Raw genomic sequence first — 22,603 nt, 5'->3', positions numbered from 1 at the left:
ACCAGCAATGTGTAAATGATCCAGTTTCTCCCTCTGCATCCTCACCAGCATTTGGTGTTGTCACTATTTTTCATTTTAGCCATTCTGAGGTATGCAGTGATATCTCATTGTGGTTTTAATTTGTACTTCCTTAATAGCTAATGATGCTGAATATCTTTTCATGTGCTTATTTGATATCTGTATGTCCATCCTCTTTAGTGAAATATCTGCTCATGTCTTCTGCACATTTTCTAATTGGATTATTTTTAATGTTGAGTTTTAAGAATTCTTTATATATTATAAATACTAGTCCTTTGTCAGATAACTATTTTTGCCCACTTTGTAGCTTGTATTTTCATCCTCTTAAAAGGGTCTTTTGCAGAGCAAAAGTATTTAATTTTGATAAAGTCCAATTTATCAACTTTTTTCTCTTATGGATCATGCTTTTGGTGACAACTCTTTGCATAGCTCCAGATCCTAGATGATTTTCTCTTATTATTTTCTGTAGAATAACATAGAATAAAATAACATAATCCATTTTTCTAGATTTTTATATAAGGTGTGAGGTTTAAGTCAAGGTTAATTTTTTTTTGCCAATGTATGTCCAATTGCTTCAGCATCATTTGTTGAAACAGCTGTCTTTCCTCCATTGAACTGCTTTTGCACCTTTGTCAAAAATCAGTTGGGTATATGTGTGCAGGTCTGTTTCTGGGTTCTTTATTAATCTATGCATCTATCCCTCTGCCAAGACCACACTGTTTTGATAACTATAGCTGCATAGTAGGCCTTAATATCAGGTACAGTCTTCCCACTTTATTTTCTTTTTTCTATGAAACTTAAAGGTTTTTTTATAACCTTTTCAGTTGGAAATAAATTGAAAACTTACAGAAAAGTTGCAAGAATAAGAATAGTACAAAACACACCCATATATTCTTTGTCCAGATTCACCTATTACTATAATTTTGCCGTATTTGCTTTATCATTTGCTTCCCCCTCTCCCCAAACATATATATGAAACTTCTTTTGTAAACCATTTGAAGGTAAAATAAATGCATCATGACCCTTTACTCCTAAATACCTTGGTGTGTATTTTCTAAAAATAGGGATATTTTCTTACATAACCACAGTATAGTTATCAACTTCAGTAGTTTATCACTGACACTTATTTAATCATATATATATATTTAACTTGACCTAGTAATATCCCTTGGAGTCTTTTTTCCAAACTCCAACACAGTCCATTCTAGAGTCAGGTATTACTGTTAGCTGTCATATCTGTTTAGCCTCCTTTAGTCTAGAACACCTCCACAGCCTTTCTTCATCTTTAAAAAAAAAAAAATTAGTTATTTTTAATTTTTGGCTGTGTTGCGTCTTTGTTGCTGCGTGTGGGCTTTTCTCTAGTTGTGGCGAGCGGGGGCTACTCTTCATTGTGTGCAGACTTCTCATTGCAGTGGCTTCTCTTGTTGCCGGAGCATGGGCTCTAGGTGCACAGGCTTCAGTAGTTGTGGCTCGCGGGCTTCAGTAGTTGTGGCACATGGGCTCTAGAGCGCAGGCTCAGTAGTTATGGCGCACGGGCTTAGTTGCTCCGCGGCACGTGGGATCTTCCCGGACCAGGGATAGAACCCGTGTCCCCTGCATTGGCAGGTGGATTCTTAACCACTGCACCACCAGGGAAGTCCCTCTTCATCTTTTATATCATCGACATTTTTAACGAATATAACATCCCTGCCCTGACGCCCCCTCCCCTGTACCCCAGTTTTCATAGTAAAGTCCTCATTTGGGGTTTAACATATATATCTCCATGATTAGATTCAGGTTGTGCATTCTTGGCCAGAATGTTACAAAGGTGATGTGTCTCTCAGTGTATCATCTGGATGCACTGGATTATCATCTCCCTCCATTGGTGATTTAAATTTTGATCATCTGGTGAAACTGTCATATGATGAATTGAGCCTTTTGTTTGAACCTACAAAAATGGTAGTTTCATGATTCAACCTAACATATAAGCTTTATATGGGTTTATGCAGGTAACCTGACCTCTCTGATACTCAGTTTCCCCCATCTGTTAAGTGAGGATATTAATAATTTCTCTCCCATGAGTATCATTGGGAGAGTTAAATAAGGTAATGTATGTAAAATTCGGCACTCCATAAATGTTAGCTATTATTATTTCAGTCAGGCAGTGTTAAGGGATCGTGGTTTTGCCCTTCCTCTCCGACTCTCAACTACAGGCAAAATCACGACAGAGATAAAGTGGTGGGGGCTGGGCCACCTCAGCTCTGACATTTCAGTTTCCTCATCTGGTGAATGGGAAACGCCTCCTACCCCACAGGGTTGCTGTGAGGTTTCATGGCATATGTGTAAAAGTGCCTGCACATAGAATAGGTTCTTAAAAAAAAGAAGAAAAAAAAAAAAAGGGCTTCCCTAGCGGAGCAGTGGTTAAGAATCCGCAGGGGACACGGGTTCGAGCCCTGGTCTGGGAAGATCCCACATGCAGCACAGCAACGAAGCCCGTGAGCCACAACTACTGGAGCCCGTGTGCCACAACAAGAGAAGCCACCGCAATGAGAAGCCCGCGTACCACAATGAAGAGTAGCCCCCCTCGCAGCAACTAGAGAAAGCCCCAGTGCAGCAACGAAGACCCAATGCAGCCAAAAATAAATTTTTTAAAAAAGTGATTCTTAATCTGTTGCATGAGGAAAACAGGAATATCTATCAGACTTAAATAAAAAAAAATCCACTGGAGTCTGTCATACAGAGTGAAGTAAGTCAGAAAGAGAGAGACAGGTACCGTATGCTAACACATATATATGGAATTTAAGAAAAAAAATGTCATGAAGAACCTAGGGGTAAGACGGGAATAAAGACACAGACCTACTAGAGAATGGACTTGAGGATATGGGGAGGGGGAAGGGTAAGCTGTGACGAGGCGAGAGAGTGGCATGGACATATATACACTACCAAGCGTAAGATAGATAGCTAGTGGGAAGCAGAAGCATAGCACAGGGAGATCAGCCCGGTGCTTTGTGACCACCTGGAGGGGTGGGATAGGGAGGGTGGGAGGGAGGGAGATGCAGGAGGGAGGAGATATGGGAACATATGTATATGTATAACTGATTCACTTTGTTATAAAGCAGAAACTAAGACACCATTGTAAAGCAATTATACTCCAATAAAGATGTAAAAAAAAAAAAAGAAAAAAAAGAAAAAATAGAAGCATAAAAAAAGCAAAACTTCAAAAAAAAATCCAACATAATGTGGAATCATTCTGAGGCAGTAGAAAGGGATGAAAAAAATATAGCTAGAGCCCAGGACTTGGATATCGGCATAATTTAACGGCTGTGTGATCTCTGGGCAGATTACTTCACGTTTCGGAGCTTCAATTTTATCATTTGTAATTTGGGGATAAAAAATCAGTGCACATCCCAGGGGGGTTTGTGTTAATTAATGATGCCTAGCAGTAGTTGGGCACTCCGTCAACATCTCCGGAACGAAGGGGGAAAGACTAAAGCATTCACCTGTGAGCTGCCAGGGGCTGAGCGCTCCCCCGGCTGGCGCATCCCTGCAGCGTCCCCGCCTCGGTCGGCCGCACCCGCAGGCTCAGCGCGAGCGAGGTCCCCACCCTCCCCGCCCCGCATCCGGCCGCAAGCTCCTCCCCCCGCGGCCGCGTCCTCCCCGGCGACTGCCTGGCACCTGGCAGAAGCGCGGCGGCCGGGGAAGCGGGAGGCGATCCTCGGACGGCGGCGGGCGGCGGGGGAGGGGCGCGGGCGCACAGATGGGAGCAACTGAGAAGAGCGGCAAGAAGAGCCGGAGGCTGTTTTCTTCGCTGCGGCCGTGGAAGGCAACCCGGCGGCTGTGGCGGACGCGCTCGGCTTCCAAGGCGGCGCAGGGTGAGTGTGGGCGCGGCCGCGGGACCTGTTACCACGAGCGGCGGGCGCCGGCCTCCCGCTGAAGCGGGGCCGCGGTGGCTCCGGCTGCTGCCGTAGGCGGCATCTCCCGCTGGGTTCTCGGCCCCCGGGGCCCGCGGGCGGGGCCCGCGCCGCCAGCACGTCTGGCCTTGTCTGGGCGACCCTCCTCCCTGACCCTCGGCCGCGGGGACTACACCAGTACCCAAGCTCCCCCGGGGCCGCTCGACGACAGTCCCTTCTTCCCCCTCCACCCTTTAAGCGTATCTCCCCTTGGCCCAGGTGGTTGCAGCTTGTTAATTTCCCGCACAAGTCCCTGTCTGTCCGTTTGGCTCTGGACAGAGGGAATCCGGGGTGCCTCTGGAAAACAGTTTGCATCCCCCTCCCCCCAAAACCTGGCCGGCACCTGCAATGCAGTACCCGTTGGGGGATTTAATCCGCACCCAACTCTGCCTTGGAGGTCCTCCCCATTGGACCCACCCTCTTTCCAACCCATCTGTTATCTTGTAAGCTCTAGTCACAATTAACTATTTCCCAAACACATTCCACCCTATCCTCACCAGGGCCTTAACTCACATTTATTCAGTCACTGACTCACTGCATTCATTCATTCCATAATTTTTATCGAGCTCCCCTGTGTGTCAGGGCCCAGGATTGAACGAGACAGGCAAGGCCGCAGCTCATGGAACTACTTCTAAAGGGGGAAACAGACATTACACACGTCAAATAGGTAAAAGTCTCCATTGCAGATTGCTCTGTGTGCTTGGAAGGAATCAAATCGTCTGCTGGGAGAGGAAAAAAGGTAGAGGGGCCCTAGCTTACTTGGGGGGTGGACAGGGAAGGCGTCTCTGTGGCCATGCAATTACAGCTGAGCCTGAAGACTGATTCAGAGTTACTCCAGCATGGAGCCAGGGGAGAGCTTCCTGCCAGAGGGCAATAGCAGGTGGAAAGGTTCTCAGTGTGCCTGAGCTAAGCAAGGGGAAAGTGAGGCAGGCAGGGCCTGGGTCAGGGTCTGGGTAGTATATGATGAGGAGTTTGGAATTTATTCCAAGTGAGCTGGGAAGCCACTAACATGTTCTGAGCACAGGGACATGACACGATCTGCTGGCTCATTGCCTTCTCTCTATCTGCAGTGGCCATGCCTTGGTTTCTCAGCCTGGCCAATTCCTACCCGTCCGTTAGGACTAGCACAAATACATCTCCTCTGTGAAGCCTTTCCTGGGATAGGTGCCACCTGTAACCTGTCTGCTGGTATTTCATCATCCATAGGGCATTTGTCACTGTTCATCTGCTATTATAGATTCCATGTGGGCAGGTTCTCATCCACTTCATCTTTGCATCCCCCACCAGGCTAAGTCAGAGCTGGGTACTTTGTAGATACCTGTCTGCGTGTGTGTGTGTGTGTGTGTGTGTGTGTGTGTGTGCGTGCGTGTCTGTGTCTGTCTCTGTCTCTGTCTCTGTCTGTGTGTCCTATCATGTCCTTTTCGTCTGTTTCCATCATCTGAGGATTCTTCAGAGGCTGACATGCCTTGAGTTCTAAAATGGCCGACCTGAGCCAGGGCAGAAGCTAGACTGCAACAGGGCCGCATCACCCCCATCTCCACCCCAGGGTTGTTACGAAGATTAAATGAATTAATGAGTTAATAATTGTAAAGTGCTGGCACATAGTAAGCATTCTAAAAAGAAATTTGACAAAGAGCAAAAATAATTATCCTTCAAATATTTGTGTTAGAAACAACACAAATTATTGTGTTAGAAACAAGCTTTTCTATTGTTGATGGTTAGGGAGGCTCTGTGGCTTGGCATTGTCATCTTGCCGGCTTTCAAAGGACGTGTTATTACTTTTAGTGAATGCGCCAATTAAATTCCTTCCACACTGCATCAAGAACTGTTGCGGAAACTTAGTAGGTCTAAAGGCTGACCACCCCTTTTCTTTAGCTTGCCTGAGTAGTTGAATAGATTGGTAATTGCAACAAGTATTCCTTGAGTGATACTTATATGCATAGTGTTATACCAAGTGTTGCGTGAATGTTTTACAAAAGAGGAATAAATGGGTATTCCCACTGCAGTAAACTGGGTTAGAATAAGTTTTTTAGTTTTATAATTTTTAAACCCAGGTGTATACTGTGTACACAACCATCCTCTCTTTTTCTTCTTTGTTCCCATCGTAGAGTTCACCCATGGCTTACCCGGGGCCCATTGCCACGCCACACCTCTCTTTTCTTAGGTAGGATCTTGGCAGATCACTGTATTTCCCTACTTCCCCTTCCCCCCTACAACCTGGAGATGAGGCCATTATAATGTCTTATGTTATATGATACTTTACAGTTTATGGAGTAGGTCAACTATAAGGTCTTCTTTAGATCTTAACTAACCTTGGAAGGAGGGAGGACAGATGGTATTTATTTCCCCCATTTTGTAGATGAGGAAAGTGAAGCAAGAGACGGAGTAACTTGCAAGAGGTCATAGGACTGGTGTGTGGCCAATTCAGGCCTGACTACCCACACAGCTTCCTTTCTGCCACATCGGCACAAAATAAACATGTTCCAGTATCTATACTCATGGAGGGAAGAAGTAAAATTAATAAATATTATGCAGTGAGTGAAATCCATATCCCAATTTTATTTGATTTTTCTTAAAGGTGGCCTGAATTTCTCATGTTGATGTCAGCGTCACTTGGGGCATCTACAATCATATGCTTTGGTGCCAGACAGACGATGATTTGAATCTGCCACTAGTAAGTGGCCCACTAATAAGCTGTGTGATCTTGGGCAGGGTGCTGAATCTTTCTAAAACTCAGTTATCTATCATACATAAAATAAGGATGATACTCTTATATTATAATGTTCCTGTGATGATTATATGGGTTATTGTATATAAAGTGCTTGGTACATAGTAGCTCACAAGGTGGTGGTTGTTATTTTTGTTAATATTAGTCCAGATATTGCACCATATGATCACACCCCAAATATGGAAAGTTCAATGAGTGGTGGGAATAAAACATGGCTGGAAGCTCTTCAGGGGCCACAATCCCTTCTGGACCAATCAGAAGGCCTTCTACATCAGTATCCTTCTTACTACCCTCCCTTCCTTTTTTTTTCAGCAGGAGGCTACAGATGAGAAGTAGCATAGCTTCTGGGGACCTCTGGCATCTGTTCAGCTTAATATTGTATCCTGAATATAGAAGACATTCAATAAATATGTTTATTTAGTTATTGGATAATAATGAATGAATGGTTAAATAATGAATGAATCCTCTGGGATGTATATATTGATTCCTTACTTCCTTGCTAATACTCAGTACTGTCAGAATTTTTTGATGCGTATGAAGTGGTACTGCATGGTGCTTTTATATTGAATTTCCCTGACGAATAATGAAGCTGGAGATCTTTTCACATGAATATTGGCCATGTGTGACCAAGACATGTGTGAACGCCTGTTTATGTTTTTTTTTTTTTTTGGTGGTTCATGTTTTTTTTTAAATCTGCTCATAGGAGTTCTTGAAATCTTCTGGATACCAATGATTTACCTGTTTATATGTCCAAGCAACTTAAAAAAATCTACTAACCATGCAAGCTGTTCTAAATGAACAAGCTGTGTCCAGTAGAAATTAAGCCCCTAAATTGCTTCCAGCTTTTGCAGAGAACCAGATTTACGTCAAATATCAAAGCTTTAGGTTATAGAGAAGGGAGCGGATGGTTGGTGGAAGTATTTTGTGAGCAGTAGGCTTTCCTAGTCCTTGAAATGATGGTAGAAAACCAGTCCTGAGCTCTTCCCCCCAGAAATAGCCTCCTGCAAACGCTGGTGGGCTGAAGTGCCCTTTCCTGAACTGCAGTTATTCCCTCGGAAGACACAGGTTGGACCTGGAGTCAGTCTCTATCCGCAGGTAGTGCTTTCCAGGACGAGTTACCTGGAGGAAAGGACAGAACACTTGTCAGGTGACCTGTGGTTTATTCTTACTGCCATTTTCTGGCCATATGTCCCTAAAAACAAATCACATTGAATGGAGATAATGGTCACTACCTAGGGATATTGGAAAGATCAAATGATATCATAACTATGAAAGGACCATATAAATGCAAAATATATTTGCTAGGCTCTGTGAAGTAGCCAACCCTATGCCGGAGTGGGACCTATACCCTTTAGGCCCCATACCTTCTCCTACCCTCTCTTCTGCATACAGGTGCCTGATTGTAGAGTAGTAGTTCTCAAGGGTTGTCTCCAGACCAGCAGCAACAGGGTCTCCTGGAACTTGCTAGAAATGCAAATTCTTGGAGCCCACCTCAGAGCTACCAAAGCAGAGACTCTGGAGGTGGGACCCAGCAACCTGTGCTTTACCAAGCCCTGCAGTAATTCTGGTGTGTGCTAACCTTTGAGAACCGTTGGCCTAGTGGGATGTGCAAAGGCTTTAAAGACAGTGAATGGGGGTTTTTCAGTCTTAACTCTCCCATTTGCCAGCTTGTGCGATGAGCAGTTTACTAAGCTCTTGGGCTTCCAAGCTCTCATCAATAGAAGCAAGATGATGTCACTTCCGTCACAGGGGTGTTGTGAGAAGTAAATGACAGGCAGTATCCTGGCTCTGCTACTTTTTTGTTATGTGTCCTTTGGCAAGTCTCCTTTCTTCTTTCTGCCTCATTTTTCTCATCTAAAAAAAACGGACTGGCAAGCGTTAACGTGCACGCATTGCTTACCGTGTGCCAGCCGTGGTCCTAAACCTGTGAATATTTTAATTTTATTTAATTCTTACAATAACCCTGTTTTACAGTCTCTATTTTATGAACGAGAAAACCGAAACACAAAGAGGATAAGTAACGTTTCCAAAGTTACACAACTAGTAAGCTGGGATCCAAACCCAGGCAGTGTGCTGTGAAAGTCCTCGCTCTAAAGGCCATGCTTGGCAAATAAGTTCTTTAAAAGGATGGTGATGATGATAAGAAGATTTCCTTGCACACAGTGGGTACTCCATGTATTAATTCTCTTCCCCTTGCCTTGTGGCTTGGCTTCATCGGAGCACACCCAGCTTTTCTTATAGTCATGCTGCCCTTCTCTGCGGTGACCCTAATCACAAAGCCCCATCCCCTCCCCAGCCCCCAGTCAGCAGTTTTCTCACTCCAGTTCATCTCGCTTACGGCCACTTGGATGCTCTGAGCAAACCAGACAGGCGTGGCTGGGGGAAGACCGAATGTGGTGGTGCAGGTGAAGTCATTCTCCTGTCACCCCACCCTGGCATGTTTTGGAAATGAATGACTAATCCAGAAGAGAGGGTCCAGGCAAGTTACCGAAAGATCATTGGGTCTGCCCAATTTGAGAAATATCCTCCCAGTCTCTTTTGCTCTCAGATTTCCAAGGGAATATAAAAGCCTTTTTTGCTGAGTTTTTCTTCGGAGTAAAATATACAGCTGGGAAGTTGAACCCACAATGTTAACAGCAGCGTTTTTTTCTTTCATTTTTGTTTTGCTAGGACAATGAAGAGCCTTATTCTCTTTCAATTCAGGGTGTCACTCATTGTTCTTGAAAATTCTCTTTGGTTTTGCTCTCAAGATGGCCTCCCTTGCTGGGCATGACTCACCGGTCTAATGACTCAGAAGTGGCATCCAACAAGACAAGGACTGTGCAGAGCTGTGAAGGGACTTGTGGCCAGTGGAGCCTGCCTGAAGCTTTCCCTAAACCCGGTTATTGAGATGGAGCATCATTTCCATTAATGGATGTTTATAATGGTTGTTGGTACCAGTTTATTGGAAGCATGAGGCAGTGCCTTGTTCTGGAAGGCTCCAAGGCTTGAGTCTATCCTTGTCCCTCAGCTGGGTGTGGCCTTGAGGTTTACTGTGGGCAAGACAAGGCTTCTAAGAATTTACCTGACCCTGCTTGGAATGGCCACAAAATCAGCCAGCGTACGGCTTCTGTAAAATTTGTTATCAGGGAAAATAAAGGCTCTTCTTATCTGAAGAGGACTTCAAATCTCTTTCAACTTAATTTAAAAAAATCTATTAAGGATGAATAGAAAGATGAACATCTATGTGACAGAACAAATTTAGCAAAATGTACTTGAAGATGTTTGCCATGCAATTCTTCCAACTCTCTGTATTTTGAAACTTTTCAAAATACAGTGTTGAGTAAAATGCAGGTAACCCTAGAAATGATCATACTCTTGTAAAAAAATTGCTTCCTTGTTAACATAAATGGCAGGCTCTCTCCCACTTCCCCACTCCTCCCAGACTTTGTCTTTTTTTCCTGGGGAGCCTGCTTGATGAAAAACGGCCTGGAGTGAGCCTGGCAGGGGGTGAGCTAATCCTTTACACCAGGGCTTTATCTTCTTCCTGATATGTAATTCTCACAATAGCCATATAAACTAGTTATTATTTTCTGCATTTTATGAGGAAACTGAGGTGCAGAGGGGTACATTTGATCCAGGTCAGTAGGTGATAATATTAGTCTTACAGCATTTATGGAGCCCTCCCTTTATGTGTCAGCCTTTGTGCTGTGTCCTTTACATGCATTAACTCATTTGAGCCTCATCCTACCCTAGGAGGTAGGTGCCTTCAGTATCTTCATCTTACACATCGGGAAATGGAGACTTAGAGAGGTGCAGGAACGTATCCCAGCTTACTCTAGGAGCCAGGAAATGGCAGAGCCCATGTTTGAACCTGGTCTCTCCTGCTTTATAGCCCTTGCCCTACTATTCAGACCCAGTCCTCGGCCTAACTCAGTAAATCAGCATATGTTGTAGAAACCTCTTGTTCTGAGACCACAAGCTCTTTGAGGACAGAATGTTTTGTTCAGCACTGTGCCATTCTCAGTCTTCAGAGCAGTGTCTGGCATAATGAATATTTATTGGATGAAAGAGTACACGGATGGTGTCTTCTCATCACCCCCTCCTTCACCCTATCTGCCCCTAAAGGTGCTCCTAACTGGGTACGTTTTGGCTGCCCTGGCCTTGGTCCTTGGAGATGGAGATGCCCATATCTTTGATGTGGTTTATGGGCCAACATGCCTCATTTGGTGGCCAGTGAAGAGTTCCAATGAAGGCAGATTTTCCTCATTGGCCTTAAGTTGTCAAGGATGCATAAGGATATTATCCACTGTCAAGGAAAGATGGGAACAAAACCAAAATAAAATTTCCCCAAACTTTAAGGGAGTCTTTAAATTGTGGCGGCTAGAAATCAACTCCAGGACCCCTAGTGGCCACGACAGGCTTTCCCTCTATAGCTGTATTTGACTCTCGGGCTGCCATAGTGAGCAGGTAAACACTAGCAATTTGTTCTCTTAATGTGCCCAAGTATGTTGATAATTATACTTTACACTTATGTAGAACTTAGTTTACAAAGTACCACCTGTTCTCCCTTTTGATCTTCTGAACAGCCTGGACCACGCACAGGGCATGGATGATTAGCCCCACTTTACAGATGAGGAAACTGGTGCCAGAGAGGTTCAATCACCTGCTGTTCACCACTCAGGTAATAGTGGTAGAGATAGGTCTTCAACCCTCTTTTCTCACCTCCTACTCTGGCAAATTTTCCTTTTCAATATTGTACTTAACCCAGCAATTTCTGGGGATGAGCGCAGGTTGGTGCATTTCTTTTTGTTGCTCTTCTTCCATCTTGGAGGTGAGTGAGGTCCTGGATTGGGTCAGTTAATCATTCTGGATGTCAGTTTACCAGTCTGTATATTGGGGAATAAACACTACCCATCAGTGAGTGCACTTGGAGCAGAGGAAGTTGTGAGGGTTTGGAACTCAAAAAACAATTTCTAAGTGAAGATGTTTGGAAGGGACTGTGATGACGGATTCATTTTCTGTAAAACAAGTTAAATGGCACCTCCCCTGGCCACACTATCTAAAATGGCAGCTCTGTTACCTCATTATCATGCTTCATTCTTCTTCACAGCATTTACTGCCACTTATTGTATGTTTATATTTGTTTGTTTATGGCCTGTCTGAATCCTCCCACCCAAATGTGATAGCCACGAGAGCAGGGACTTGGTCTGCTTCCTGCACTCTTGAATTGCTAACAGGTGGAGTTGTGCCTGGCACAAATAACCGTTGTTGAGTGAATGAATGAAAGAATGAATCTGAGGTATGTAATGATTGAAAGTAAGTTTGCATTGGATGATTGAAAGATTTGCTTGAGTATTCCTTGCTGTCTAACAGAGATGGGGTTTGGTCTGGCTTCCATAGATCCATTTCTGTCTCAGCCATCCAGTGGCTTAAGACCAATCACTAAAGCCTTGAGTACCAACTTACACCTGGGTGAACTGGGTTCAATAACCCAGGTCCATTCAGCAGACATAGGTCATTGGATGGCACTGTATGCCTCTGCATTGTAACAGCCGGTGAGTGGCTTGAGGACTGGGGTTGGTTCCCATCACTGTTCTGTCCGCAGTACTCAGCATAGAGCCTGGTCCACAGAGAGGTAAAAGAAGTGTTTGCTTAATGAATGAATATGTAAGAGGAAACAAGCACAGGGCTCTTAATCCCCCTCCAAAGTGAAGGTCTCCATTTGAGAATAAGCTTGGTGCACGGCACACGTGGTCCTCTTTCAACTTGAATCAAATCTCTCCAGAGACAAGGAGGCACTAAACAGTTGATTCCCTAACCTACTGCGAGGAAAGGCAAGCCTAGGCTCCAGATCCAGTTCCATGCCATGTTTTGGAATTTGTGTTTACGTCTGTCTTCATTCCCCATCCTTTCTGCTCCAGCATAAGCAAAATTATAACCCCTGCACACTGACTTGCATGCAATTATCAGAGCCCGGTGCTCCTCGGCTGAGGGACTTCTCCCCCAAGACCGCTGACTGAATGACAAATCCAAAGTCAGGGTTGCAGAACCAGCCAGACTTTCCTGCTCCTTTGCAGCAGAGGGAGGAAGGAGAGAATGAAAGATTCTGAAAATAAAGGTAAGGGGCCGACTGCAGAGGGGAGGTAAAAGAGGCTAGGGATAAGATGTCACTCCATGGACATGTTTAGTGTATATTAAATGGCTGATTTAAAATTAGTGTGCATATATTATTTAAAAATTCTAGTATATAATAATAAACGTGACTTTTAAAAATAACTGATCTCTGGTTTCCAAATATTGTCATTCAGTTTTCCATTTTTGTGCTACTAAATATAACATTTTTGCATTCTTCATTTAATCTTGGCTGAATAACACATATTTACATTTCACAGACTTCCTTATAATAGTTCCCTTTTATTTTGCAAGTGTTCAGAATACTTAATTAATATATAGGCTTCTGGTGCATTATTGGAATTGCAATATCTGAAATACTTCAGACTTTTACAGTTTGGGTTCTTAAGAAAAATGTAGAGGGAGAAGCCTTTAATGAACATTCACCTTTTCGGGAGGATCCAATGGGGAGCCGTCACTGACCTTCAGAAGTGTTTATCTTGCAGAGAGATATTCAGATGCAAACTCCCCCGGCTCTGCTAGCTTCCATCCCCTAGATACCTGGTAACAACCCCCCTTCGCATCCCCCCCCCGCCCCCCGCCCCGCTGTCGCCCCCTCCCCCCCAACCCCCGGCCAGTTCCGCTTGAGGCATGGGGGAGGAGAGAAACGGATTTAAATGAAAACTCAGGAAAGGTCAGGTCTCTCAAATGAGCCAGCCAAATATTAAGTTCAACAACAAGGATTCTGGAGGATTCTGGGGTTTCAGATTCCGAGGGTCCTTAACATTTTCTGCCGCAGATGGGGGAGGAGCGATAGATCCCAAGGCTCGGGAGGCTACACGCGTTCCCCAATCCTGTTTCCAGGAAGGAGCCCTTCCGTGGTGTTGCGTAGGTGCGGCTCCTGGTCCTGCCGCAGCAGGAAGGCGCAGGGCGGCTGGGCTCCCGGGAAAGCTCCGGGGCAGCCGCCCAATCTCCGAGTAGCCTGGCCCAGCCCCTGCCTCCCCCCAGCTAATTTTAGGGTTTGCCCGCCCCCCTTTTCCCCAGCAGGCGTTCGCTGATCTCACCTCAAGCCTCTCTGCAGCAGTTTTCCACCCCTCCCTCTCCTCCCAGCACGCTCTGCTTTAAGGAGGCCCCAGCACTTTGCCCTTGGGCACCGGGCTTGGGTGCTCAGGTGGAGGCTGGCACACAGCGCCAGAGCAGGTTGCTCACGCCCACCGACCCTCCGCAACACCGGAGCTGGGTGGTTCTCTTCATTGATGAGACCGCCCAGGCCCCAAGCCTTCTCCTAACTGCATGCAGGGCCGCCCGCTTGGCCTTCACCAGCCCAGTCCTCAGGCACACTCTCTGGCATGTTATAAGATTCTCATCTTGTAATGGACAGTGATGTTTATTTCATATTAAAAACAAACAAAAAGCAACCAACCAAACAAAACCACACACAGCCTGATGCCGGTAGGAAGGCTGGTATTTTAATCTATCACGCTGCTTGTGATGAAGGCTCTTAAGCAATTTCACTTACTATAACTGAGGCTTTAAAAGGGTCTGGGGTAGCTGGTGTCGGTTCCACATAGCGATCTCTGCGGTTTTGATGTTTAAATTTTGATTAAACAGCCTTAGCGAGGAGGAAAACAGATTTGCATGGCCCTGGTAAATGCAAAGAGTGCCTGTCTACTGCTGTTTCTACGCCAAGCTCTCATGGACAAATAAAACCTGTGTCTGTGTAATCAGAATATTTTAAATAAACTCAGGGAGAATGTTGGCCTTTCCTGTGTCGTTTTCAGTAGCTGGAGAAAAGGTTTCTGGAAAGAAAAAAATGTGCTTATGTGCCATGTCATGCTAGGCCAGGGGCATGGTTTAGAAAAAGTTAAGACCGCCTGAGCTGGAGGCTCATGTTAGGTTAATATTCACCACCATTTGGAATTGAAACACTCCCAGTTTCTCAGTGTATCAGGCAGGATGCTTTAGGCTTCAAATGCCCAGCTGCTTTTTTAGGGGAGTTGGTATTTAGAATTTTTGTTTCACTTTGTTTTGGAAGGAGCCTTAGTTGGAAGTCAGGATGGTTAGGTTCTGGCTTGTTTTGCCACTAACTCATTGGTGACCTAGCACAATACCCATGATTTTTTCGGACCTGTTTCCTTATCTCTAAAATGGATAACTGTTAGACCAGATCACTGTTCTTCAGATTGTGGGTGGTAAGAAAGCAATTCAGTGAGTCTCAAGCAACCTTTTAGAAAGATGAAATAGAATAGAAAATGTCAGAAACCATTGCATATGGTAAGTGTAAATAATTGTTTCCTGTAACTTCTGTTTTAGATGTTTATGTTTGTTTATGTATGTAGATATGGGCTGTATTGATGTCAGATCAGTTTCTCACTGTGAATCCCAGTCAAAAGAGTTTGAGAAACACTGAAATCAATCACAGCTTCCTAGTTTGTCAAGGAGTCTATGAAATGCAGTCCATTTTTGTTTATGTATGTTGAGAATGTCAGTAGTTTTCCTCAGAATTTCCAAGGGGTCTAAGACCCCAAATAGGTTATGAATTATTGTGTTTCCCCCAAGGCCCTTCTAAGCTAACCTCTTAGGGATCAAAGAATCCTTTCAGGGACAGGAGATGGGCATGTGTTGACAGGACCAGCTGAGTGTGAGATGTGAGGTGGGGTGTGTGAGCATGTTGAAGAGAACGTGTGACCGTGGTACCTATACCATGAGACCTATTTGTAGGTTCCAAGGTGCCAGTTGGTGACCTGAATATGAAACACAAATATCTACAAATTAGAGTCTTTGTGCTGAAAAGTACCACAGGAAAACTATTAAAATGTTGTGCATTGTTTAGAAGTCAACTCTCCTTGAAAACAAGAACCAGGTAAAATTTTAAGAGGTTGACAGGGACAAATAAAGCATCAGGCTGTTGGTAGACAAAAACTGAATTTTTATAAGCTACCATCACATGACTAGTGTTCTGTAAATGTTGAGCTGTGGTTTAATAAATGCCTTTCTTTCTTTTTTCTCTTTTTAGTACATCTTGTCTTAAGACAGTCCAGTGAGGCTTTTAAACACAAAAGGCATTGTATAACATTTACCCAGCATATCTCAAAATGCTTTGCAAACCAGGAAAAAAAAATTCTGTATGAGGCAACTCAGAATAAAATAGTTGAATGAGTTAATAAGTAGGTATTGGCAAGCATGACAGCTAATTATAATAATAACAGCCATAGCTCCTATTTAATGAACAAGTAGTATGTGAAAAGCTCTTTTCAAGGTACTTTACACATTGTCACAGCACTGCAAGGTTGGGGGTATTTTACATGTAAAGAAATGGATTAAGAACTTTTTACAGGGCACATAGCTAGTAAGTGGCAGAGCCGGGATTCAAACCCAGGTCATTTTACCTTCAAAACCATTCACGTGGTAGGCAAGGGCTTTGAGAATAAGTAGCGTGGGAAAATTGCAGAGTTTTTAGTAAAATTTTCAACATCATTTATTGCTAGAATTAATTTACTTATTATAAAAAGGGAAATGTGAACTATAGAAAATGATGGCTTTTGTGTATTTTTCTAGATTGTGTTTATTTGGAAAATAGGCATTTTAACTCTTAAGTTCAGCTGCAAATTTTCCTTTTATTTTGTAAGTTCTCTCTTTTATGCAGCAAGGTTTTAGAAGCAGAGATACGAAAGAATATGGAGAGTTTGAAGGTTTGGGTGGAAACATTTTTTTTTCCCTACAACAGTTTAGGGCAAATAGTTCTCTTTTCAGTTTTTCTATGTTTTATTTCAAAATAACAAACATGACATTTTGTGAGCAAATAAAGTTATGCATAACATTTTAACATGGTAAAACTAGGATTAGAGCACACTGATTCCTGAAAGAATCTGATTTTTTCCTGAAAGTTATTACAGAATCTGATTGGGAGTTTGAATATGGTCAGATCCAGACTTTTAAACCCTAAATATTTAAAACACTATGGTGTACATCCCCCAATCTGTAATTCAAAATGAAGTAAGTGCAAGGAAATCCAAAAATGTTGTGTTTTTTTTTTTTTTTTTTTTTTTTTTTAACAACCATGACTACCTTTAGAGAAGACGCAGATTCTTTCAAGAATTTGTGCTTGCTGCTTGGGACTGCCATAGGTCAGGCAAACGATGTGTATTGGTTGGGGTGATCTGTAAATGGCTGAGTGAGTTCTCAGCTTTCACGGCTAGCATGAGATAGAGCTGGGTTTAGAGCCTGGACTATGCCATTGCTTCTCAAATGGACACAATACTGCTTCCTGTGGAACATACTAGAAATATGCAAGGGGCTGTAGCAGCATTCACTGGGAAATGATAGATGTCCTGCAATGTTCCGGACTGTTCCATTTAATGATGAATTTAATTATCTCTTGTCCTGTGCAACTTTCAGATGTTTTGCTGAAGACATAAGTGTAAACCCTCTATACTTTTCTGAGCCTAGAATATAAGTTGGTATTACATATACACTGAAGTTTCTGGTATTAAAAATGTTGTGTAAAGCAAGGAAAGATTACACTTAATTTTGTTTGGAAAAATCACTTACCCAAAGCGTCAGTTGGTTTGAGACATCAAAACGACACACTTGTCTCATTCAGTCTATGTACCTGTACATGTATCTGACTATTAATGTCACCTAATATAGTCTTACTTGAGTATTTGCATATTGAAATCCATATTGTTTTGCTATATTTATTAACTTTCCTTTCTCTTTTACATTGTTGTTGGTATGTGTGGTATAGTTATTGTTGTTTAATTGTGTGTTAGGTAGGATATTTTATCTTTAAATTTCATTTTGAGATACTAAACAAGGAAATACAAAATATTTTTTTATTTGTATGTATATGTGTTACTCAGAGTATACAAAATGACTTTATTTTTACCTCTTTAATAATTTAAAAGAATTTCATCCAACATCAAAACTTTTGGAGATTATATATTCAATTCTATAATTCTGGTTCCTTTAATAAAATTAGGACAATCTACAACAAGATTGAGGTGAGCATAAACTGCCCTCTTTAAGGGCAGAAATACTGGGATATAGGTGTTATAAATCTAAAAAATGATGTCACTGGTAATATATATTTATGCTACTGTAACTGGCATTTTAAAATTTCATTTTCTGATTGTTTGCTGTTAGAATATAGTAATATAGTTGATTTTTATTTGTTGACCTTATTTCAGTGACCTTCCTAAATTAACTTATTAAATAGTTTTTAGATTTTTGTAGGTATTTGGTTTTCTATAAATAAAGACAGTTGTATTTCTTTTTTTTTTTTTAACATCTTTATTGGAGTATAACTGCTCCACAATGGTGTGTCAGTTTCTGCCCTGCAACAAAGTGAATCAGCTATACATGTACATATATCCCCATATCTCCTCCCTCTTGCGTCTCCCTCCTACCCTCACTATCCCACCCTTCCAGGTGGTCACAAAGCACCGAGCTGATGTCCCTGTGCTACGTGGCTGCTTCCCACTAGCTATCTATTTTACATTTGGTAGTGTATATATGTCCATGCCACTCTCTCAGTTCGTCCCAGCTTACCCTTCCCACTCTCCATGTTCTCAAGTCCATTCTCTACGTCTGCATCTTTATTCCTGTCCTGCCCTTAGGTTCTTCAGAACCATTTTTTTTTTTAGATTTCATATATATGTGTTAGTATACGGTATTTGTTTTTCTCTTTCTGACTTACCTCACCCTGTATGACAGCCTCTGGGTCCATCCACCTCACTACAAATAACTCAATTTCATTTCTTTTTATGGCTGAGTAATATTCCATTGTATATATGTGCCACATCTTCTTTATCCATTCATCTGTCGATGGACACTTAGGTTGCTTCCATGTCCTGGCTGTTGTAGAGCTGCAGTGAACATTGTGGTACATGACTCTTTTTGAATTTTGGTTTTCTCAGGGTATATGCCCAGTATTGGGATTGCTGGGTCGTATGGTAGTTCTATTTTTAGTTTTTTAAGGAACCTCCATACTGTTCTCCAAGGTGGCTGTATCAATTTAAACTCCCACCAACAGTGCAAGAGGATTCCCTTTTCTCCACACCCTCTCCAGCATTTATTGTTTGTAGTTTTTTTGATGATGGCCATTCTGACTGGTGTGAGATAATACCTCATTGTAGTTCTGATTTGCATTTCTCTAATAATTAGTGATGTGGAGCATCCTTTCATGTGTTTGTTTGCAATCTGTATATCTTCTTTGGAGAAATGTCTATTTAGGTCTTCTGCCCATTTTTGGATTGGGTTGTTTGTTTTTTTAATATTGAGCTACATGAGCTACTTGTAAATTTCGGAGATTAATCCTTTGTCAGTTGCTTCATTTGCGAATATTTTCTCCCATTCTGAGGGTTGTCTTTTCGTCTTGTTTATGGTTTCCTTTGCTGTGCAAAAGCTTTTAAGTTTCATTAGGTCCCATTTGTTTATTTTTGTTTTTATTTCCATTTCGCTAGGAGGTGGGTCAAAAAGGATCTTGCTGTGATTTATGTCATAGAGTGTTCTGCCTGTGCTTTTCTCTAAGAGTTTTATAGTGTCTGGCCTTACATTTAGGTCTTTAATCCATTTTGAGTTTATTTTTGTGTATGGTGTTAGGGAGTATTCTAATTTCATTCTTTTACATGTAGCTGTCCAGTTTTCCCAGCACCACTTATTGAAGAGGCTGTCTTTTCTCCATTCTATATTCTTGCTCCTTTATCAAAAATAAGGTGACCATATGTGCGTGGGTTTGTCTCTGGGCTTTCTATCCTGTTCCAATCATTTATATTTCTGTTTTTGTGCCAATACCATACTGTCTTGATTACTGTAGCTTTGCAGTATTGTCTGAAATTCAGGAACATGATTCCTCCAGCTCCGTTTTTCTTTCTCAAGGTTGCTTTGGCTATTCGGGGTCTTTTGTGTTTCTATACAAAATGTGAAATTTTTTGTTCTAGTTCTGTGAAAAATGCCATTGGTAGTTTGATAGGGATTGCACTGAATCTGTAGATTGCTTTGGGTAGCATAGTCATTTTCACAATGTTGATTCTTCCAATCCAAGAACATGGTATAACTCTCCATCTATTTGTATCATCTTTAATTTCTTTCATCAGTGTCTTATAGTTTTCTGCATACAGGTCTTTTGTCTCCTTAGGTAGGTTTATTCCTAGGTATGTTATTCTTTTTGTTGCAGTCATAAATGGGAGTGTTTCCTTAATTTCTGTTTCAGATTTTTCATCATTAGTGTATAGGAATGCAAGAGATTTCTGTGTATTAATTTTGTATCCTGCTACTTTACCAGATTCATTAATTAGCTCTAGTAGTTTTCTGGTAGCATCTTTAGGATTCTCTACGTATAGTATCATGTCATCTGCAAACAGTGCCAGCTTTACTTCTTCTTTTTCGATTTGGATCCCTTTTATTTCTTTTTCTTCTCTGATTGATGTGGCTAAAACTTCCAAAACTATGTTGAATAATAGTGGTGAGAGTGGACAACCTTATTTTATTCCTGATCTTAGAGGAAATGGTTTCAGTTTTTCACCATTGAGACCGATGTTGGCTATGGGTTTGTCATATATGGCCTTTATTATGTTGAAGTAAGTTCCCTCTATGCCTCCTCTCTGGAGGGTTTTTATCATAAATGAGTGTTGAATTATGTTGAAAGCTTTTTCTGCATCTATTGAGATGATCATATGGTTTTTCTCCTTCAACTTGTTAATCTGGTTTATCACATTGATTGATTTGCATGTATTGAAGAATCCTTGCATTCCTGGGATAAACCCCACTTGATCATGGTGTGTAATCCTTTTCATGTGCTGTTGGATTCTGTTTGCTACTGTTTTGTTGAGGATTTTTGCATCTATGTTCATCAGTAATATTGGCCTGTAGTTTTCTTTCTTTGTGACATCTTTCTCTGGTTTTGGTATTAGGGTAATGGTAGCCCCATAGAGTGAGTTTGGCAGTGTTCCTCCCTCTGCTATATTTTGGAAGAGTTTGAGAAGGGTAGGTGTTATGTCTTCTCTAAATATTTGATAGAATTCGCCTCTGAAGTCATCTGGTCCTGGGCTTTTGTTCGTTGGAAAATTTTTAATCACAGTCTTAATTTCAGTGCTTGTGACTGGTGTGTTTATATTTTCTGTTTCTTCCTGGTTCAGTCTCAGAAGCTTGTGCTTTTCTAAGAATTTGTCCATTTCTTCCAGGCTGTCCATTTTATTGGCATGTAGTTGCTTGTAGTAATCTCTCATGATCCTTTGTATTTCTGCAGTGTCAGTTGTTACTTCTTTTTCATTTCTAAATCTATTGATTTGAGTCTTCTCCCTTCTTTTCTTGATGAGTCTGGCTAATGGTTTATCAATTTTGTTTGTCTTCTCAAAGAACCAACTTTTAGTTTTATTGATCTTTGCTATTGTTTCCTTCATTTCTTTTTCATTTACTTCTGATCTGATCATTATGATTTCTTTCCTTCTGCTAACTTTAGGGTTTTTTTGTTCTTCGTTCTCTAATTGCTTTAGGTATAAGGTGAGGTTGTTTTTCTGAGATGTTTCTTGTTTCTTGAGGTAGGATTGTATTGCTATAAACTTCCCTCTTAGTACTGCTTTTGCTGCATCCCATAGGTTTTTGGTCATCATGTTATCATTGTCATATGTTTCTAGGTTTTTTTTGTTTTTTCTTTGTGGTATGCGGGCCTCTCACTGCTATGGCCTCTCCATTGCGGAGCACAGGCTCTGGACGCACAGGCTCAGCGGCCATGGCTCACGGGTGCAGCCGCTCCGCGGCATGTGGGATCCTCCCGGACCGGGGCACGAACCCATGTCCCCTGCATCGGCAGGCGGACTCTCAACCACTGTGCCACCAGGGAAACCCCTCTAGGTATGTTTTGATTTCCTCTTTGATTTCTTCAGTGATCTCTTCGTTATTAAGTAGTGTATTGTTTAGCCTCCATGTGTTTGTATTTTTTACAGATTTTCCCCTGTAATTGATATCTAGTCTCATAGCATTGTGGATGGAAAAGGTGCTTGATACAATTTCAATTTTCTTAAATTTACCAATGCTTGATTTGTGACCCAAGATATGATCTATCCTGGAGAATGTTCCATGAGCACTTGAGAAGAAACTGTATTCTGTTATTTTTGGATGCATGTTCTATAAATATCAGTTAAGTCCATCTTGTTTAATGTATCATTTAAAGCTTGTGTTTCCTTATTTATTTTCATTTTGGATGATCTGTCCATTGGTGAAAGTTGGGTTTTAAAGTCCCCTACTATGATTGTGTTACTGTCGATTTCCCTTTTTATGGCTGTTAGCATTTGCCTTATGTATTGTGGTGCTCCTATGTTGGGTGTATAAATATTTACAATTGATATATCTTCTTCTTGGATTGATCCCTTGATCATTATGTAGTGTCCTTCTTTGTCTCTTGTAATAGTCTTTATTTTAAAGTCTATTTTGTCTGATATGAGACTTGCTACTCCAGCTTTCTTTTGATTTCCATTTGCATGGAATATCTTTTTCCATCCCCTCACTTTCAGTCTGTATTTGTCCCTACATCTGAAGTTGGTCTCTTGTAGACAGCATATATCTTGTTTTTGTATCCATTCAGCCAGTCTATGTGTTTTGGTTGGAGCATTTAATCTGTTTACATTTAAGGTAGTTATCAATACGTATGTTCCTATTACCAGTTTGTTGATTGTTTTGGGTTTGTTATTGTAGGTGTTTTCCGTCTCTTGTGTTTCCTGCCTAGAGAAGTTTCTTTAGCATTTGTTGTAAGGCTGGTTGGGTGGTGCTGAATTCTTTTAGCTTTTGCTTGTCTGTAAGGGTTTTAATTTCTCTGTCAAATCTGAATGAGATCCTT

The 22,603-nt window shown here is 41.9% G+C and overlaps 2 protein-coding genes across 9 annotated transcripts in view; one reads left to right on the top strand and one right to left on the bottom strand.

The window, feature by feature from the left end:
- The window catches only part of DNAJC6 (DnaJ heat shock protein family (Hsp40) member C6), a 159,384-nt gene that overhangs the window by 1,903 nt on the left and 134,878 nt on the right, over positions 1 to 22,603 (top strand). Inside the window, exons 1-2 of one of the 8 annotated variants that reach the window (XM_089921374.1) lie at positions 3,782 to 3,869; positions 6,526 to 22,603. The exon at positions 6,526 to 22,603 is cut by the window's right edge and continues 42,161 nt beyond it. The exons of 1 other annotated variant lie outside the window; for it this stretch is intronic. Coding sequence is in view for 1 of the 7 variants with exons in the window: in XM_022581211.3 (XP_022436919.1) it covers positions 3,755 to 3,869 (115 nt within the window). In the remaining 6 variants the exon portion in view is untranslated. 6 more of the 8 variants (XM_089921389.1, XM_089921385.1, XM_089921376.1 and 3 more) reach the window with 6 other exon arrangements.
- The window catches only part of LOC149750733 (uncharacterized), a 56,073-nt gene continuing 41,838 nt past the window's right edge, over positions 8,369 to 22,603 (bottom strand). The window contains 4 exon segments of the mRNA XM_089900303.1: positions 8,369 to 8,524; positions 13,554 to 13,594; positions 13,597 to 13,822; positions 14,288 to 14,345. Of these exon segments, the coding sequence (XP_089756429.1) occupies positions 8,390 to 8,524; positions 13,554 to 13,594; positions 13,597 to 13,822; positions 14,288 to 14,345 (460 nt within the window). The 3' untranslated portion in view covers positions 8,369 to 8,389.

Source organism: Delphinapterus leucas, chromosome 1, assembly GCF_059928025.1.
Source record: "Delphinapterus leucas isolate spDelLeu-1000000601 "Yukka" chromosome 1, BTC_Dleu_Yukka2, whole genome shotgun sequence".
In the NCBI taxonomy this organism is placed as follows: domain Eukaryota; kingdom Metazoa; phylum Chordata; class Mammalia; order Artiodactyla; family Monodontidae; genus Delphinapterus; species Delphinapterus leucas.
Note: the sequence above shows the minus strand (reverse complement) of the source record. Positions and strands in the feature narration are given on the sequence as shown.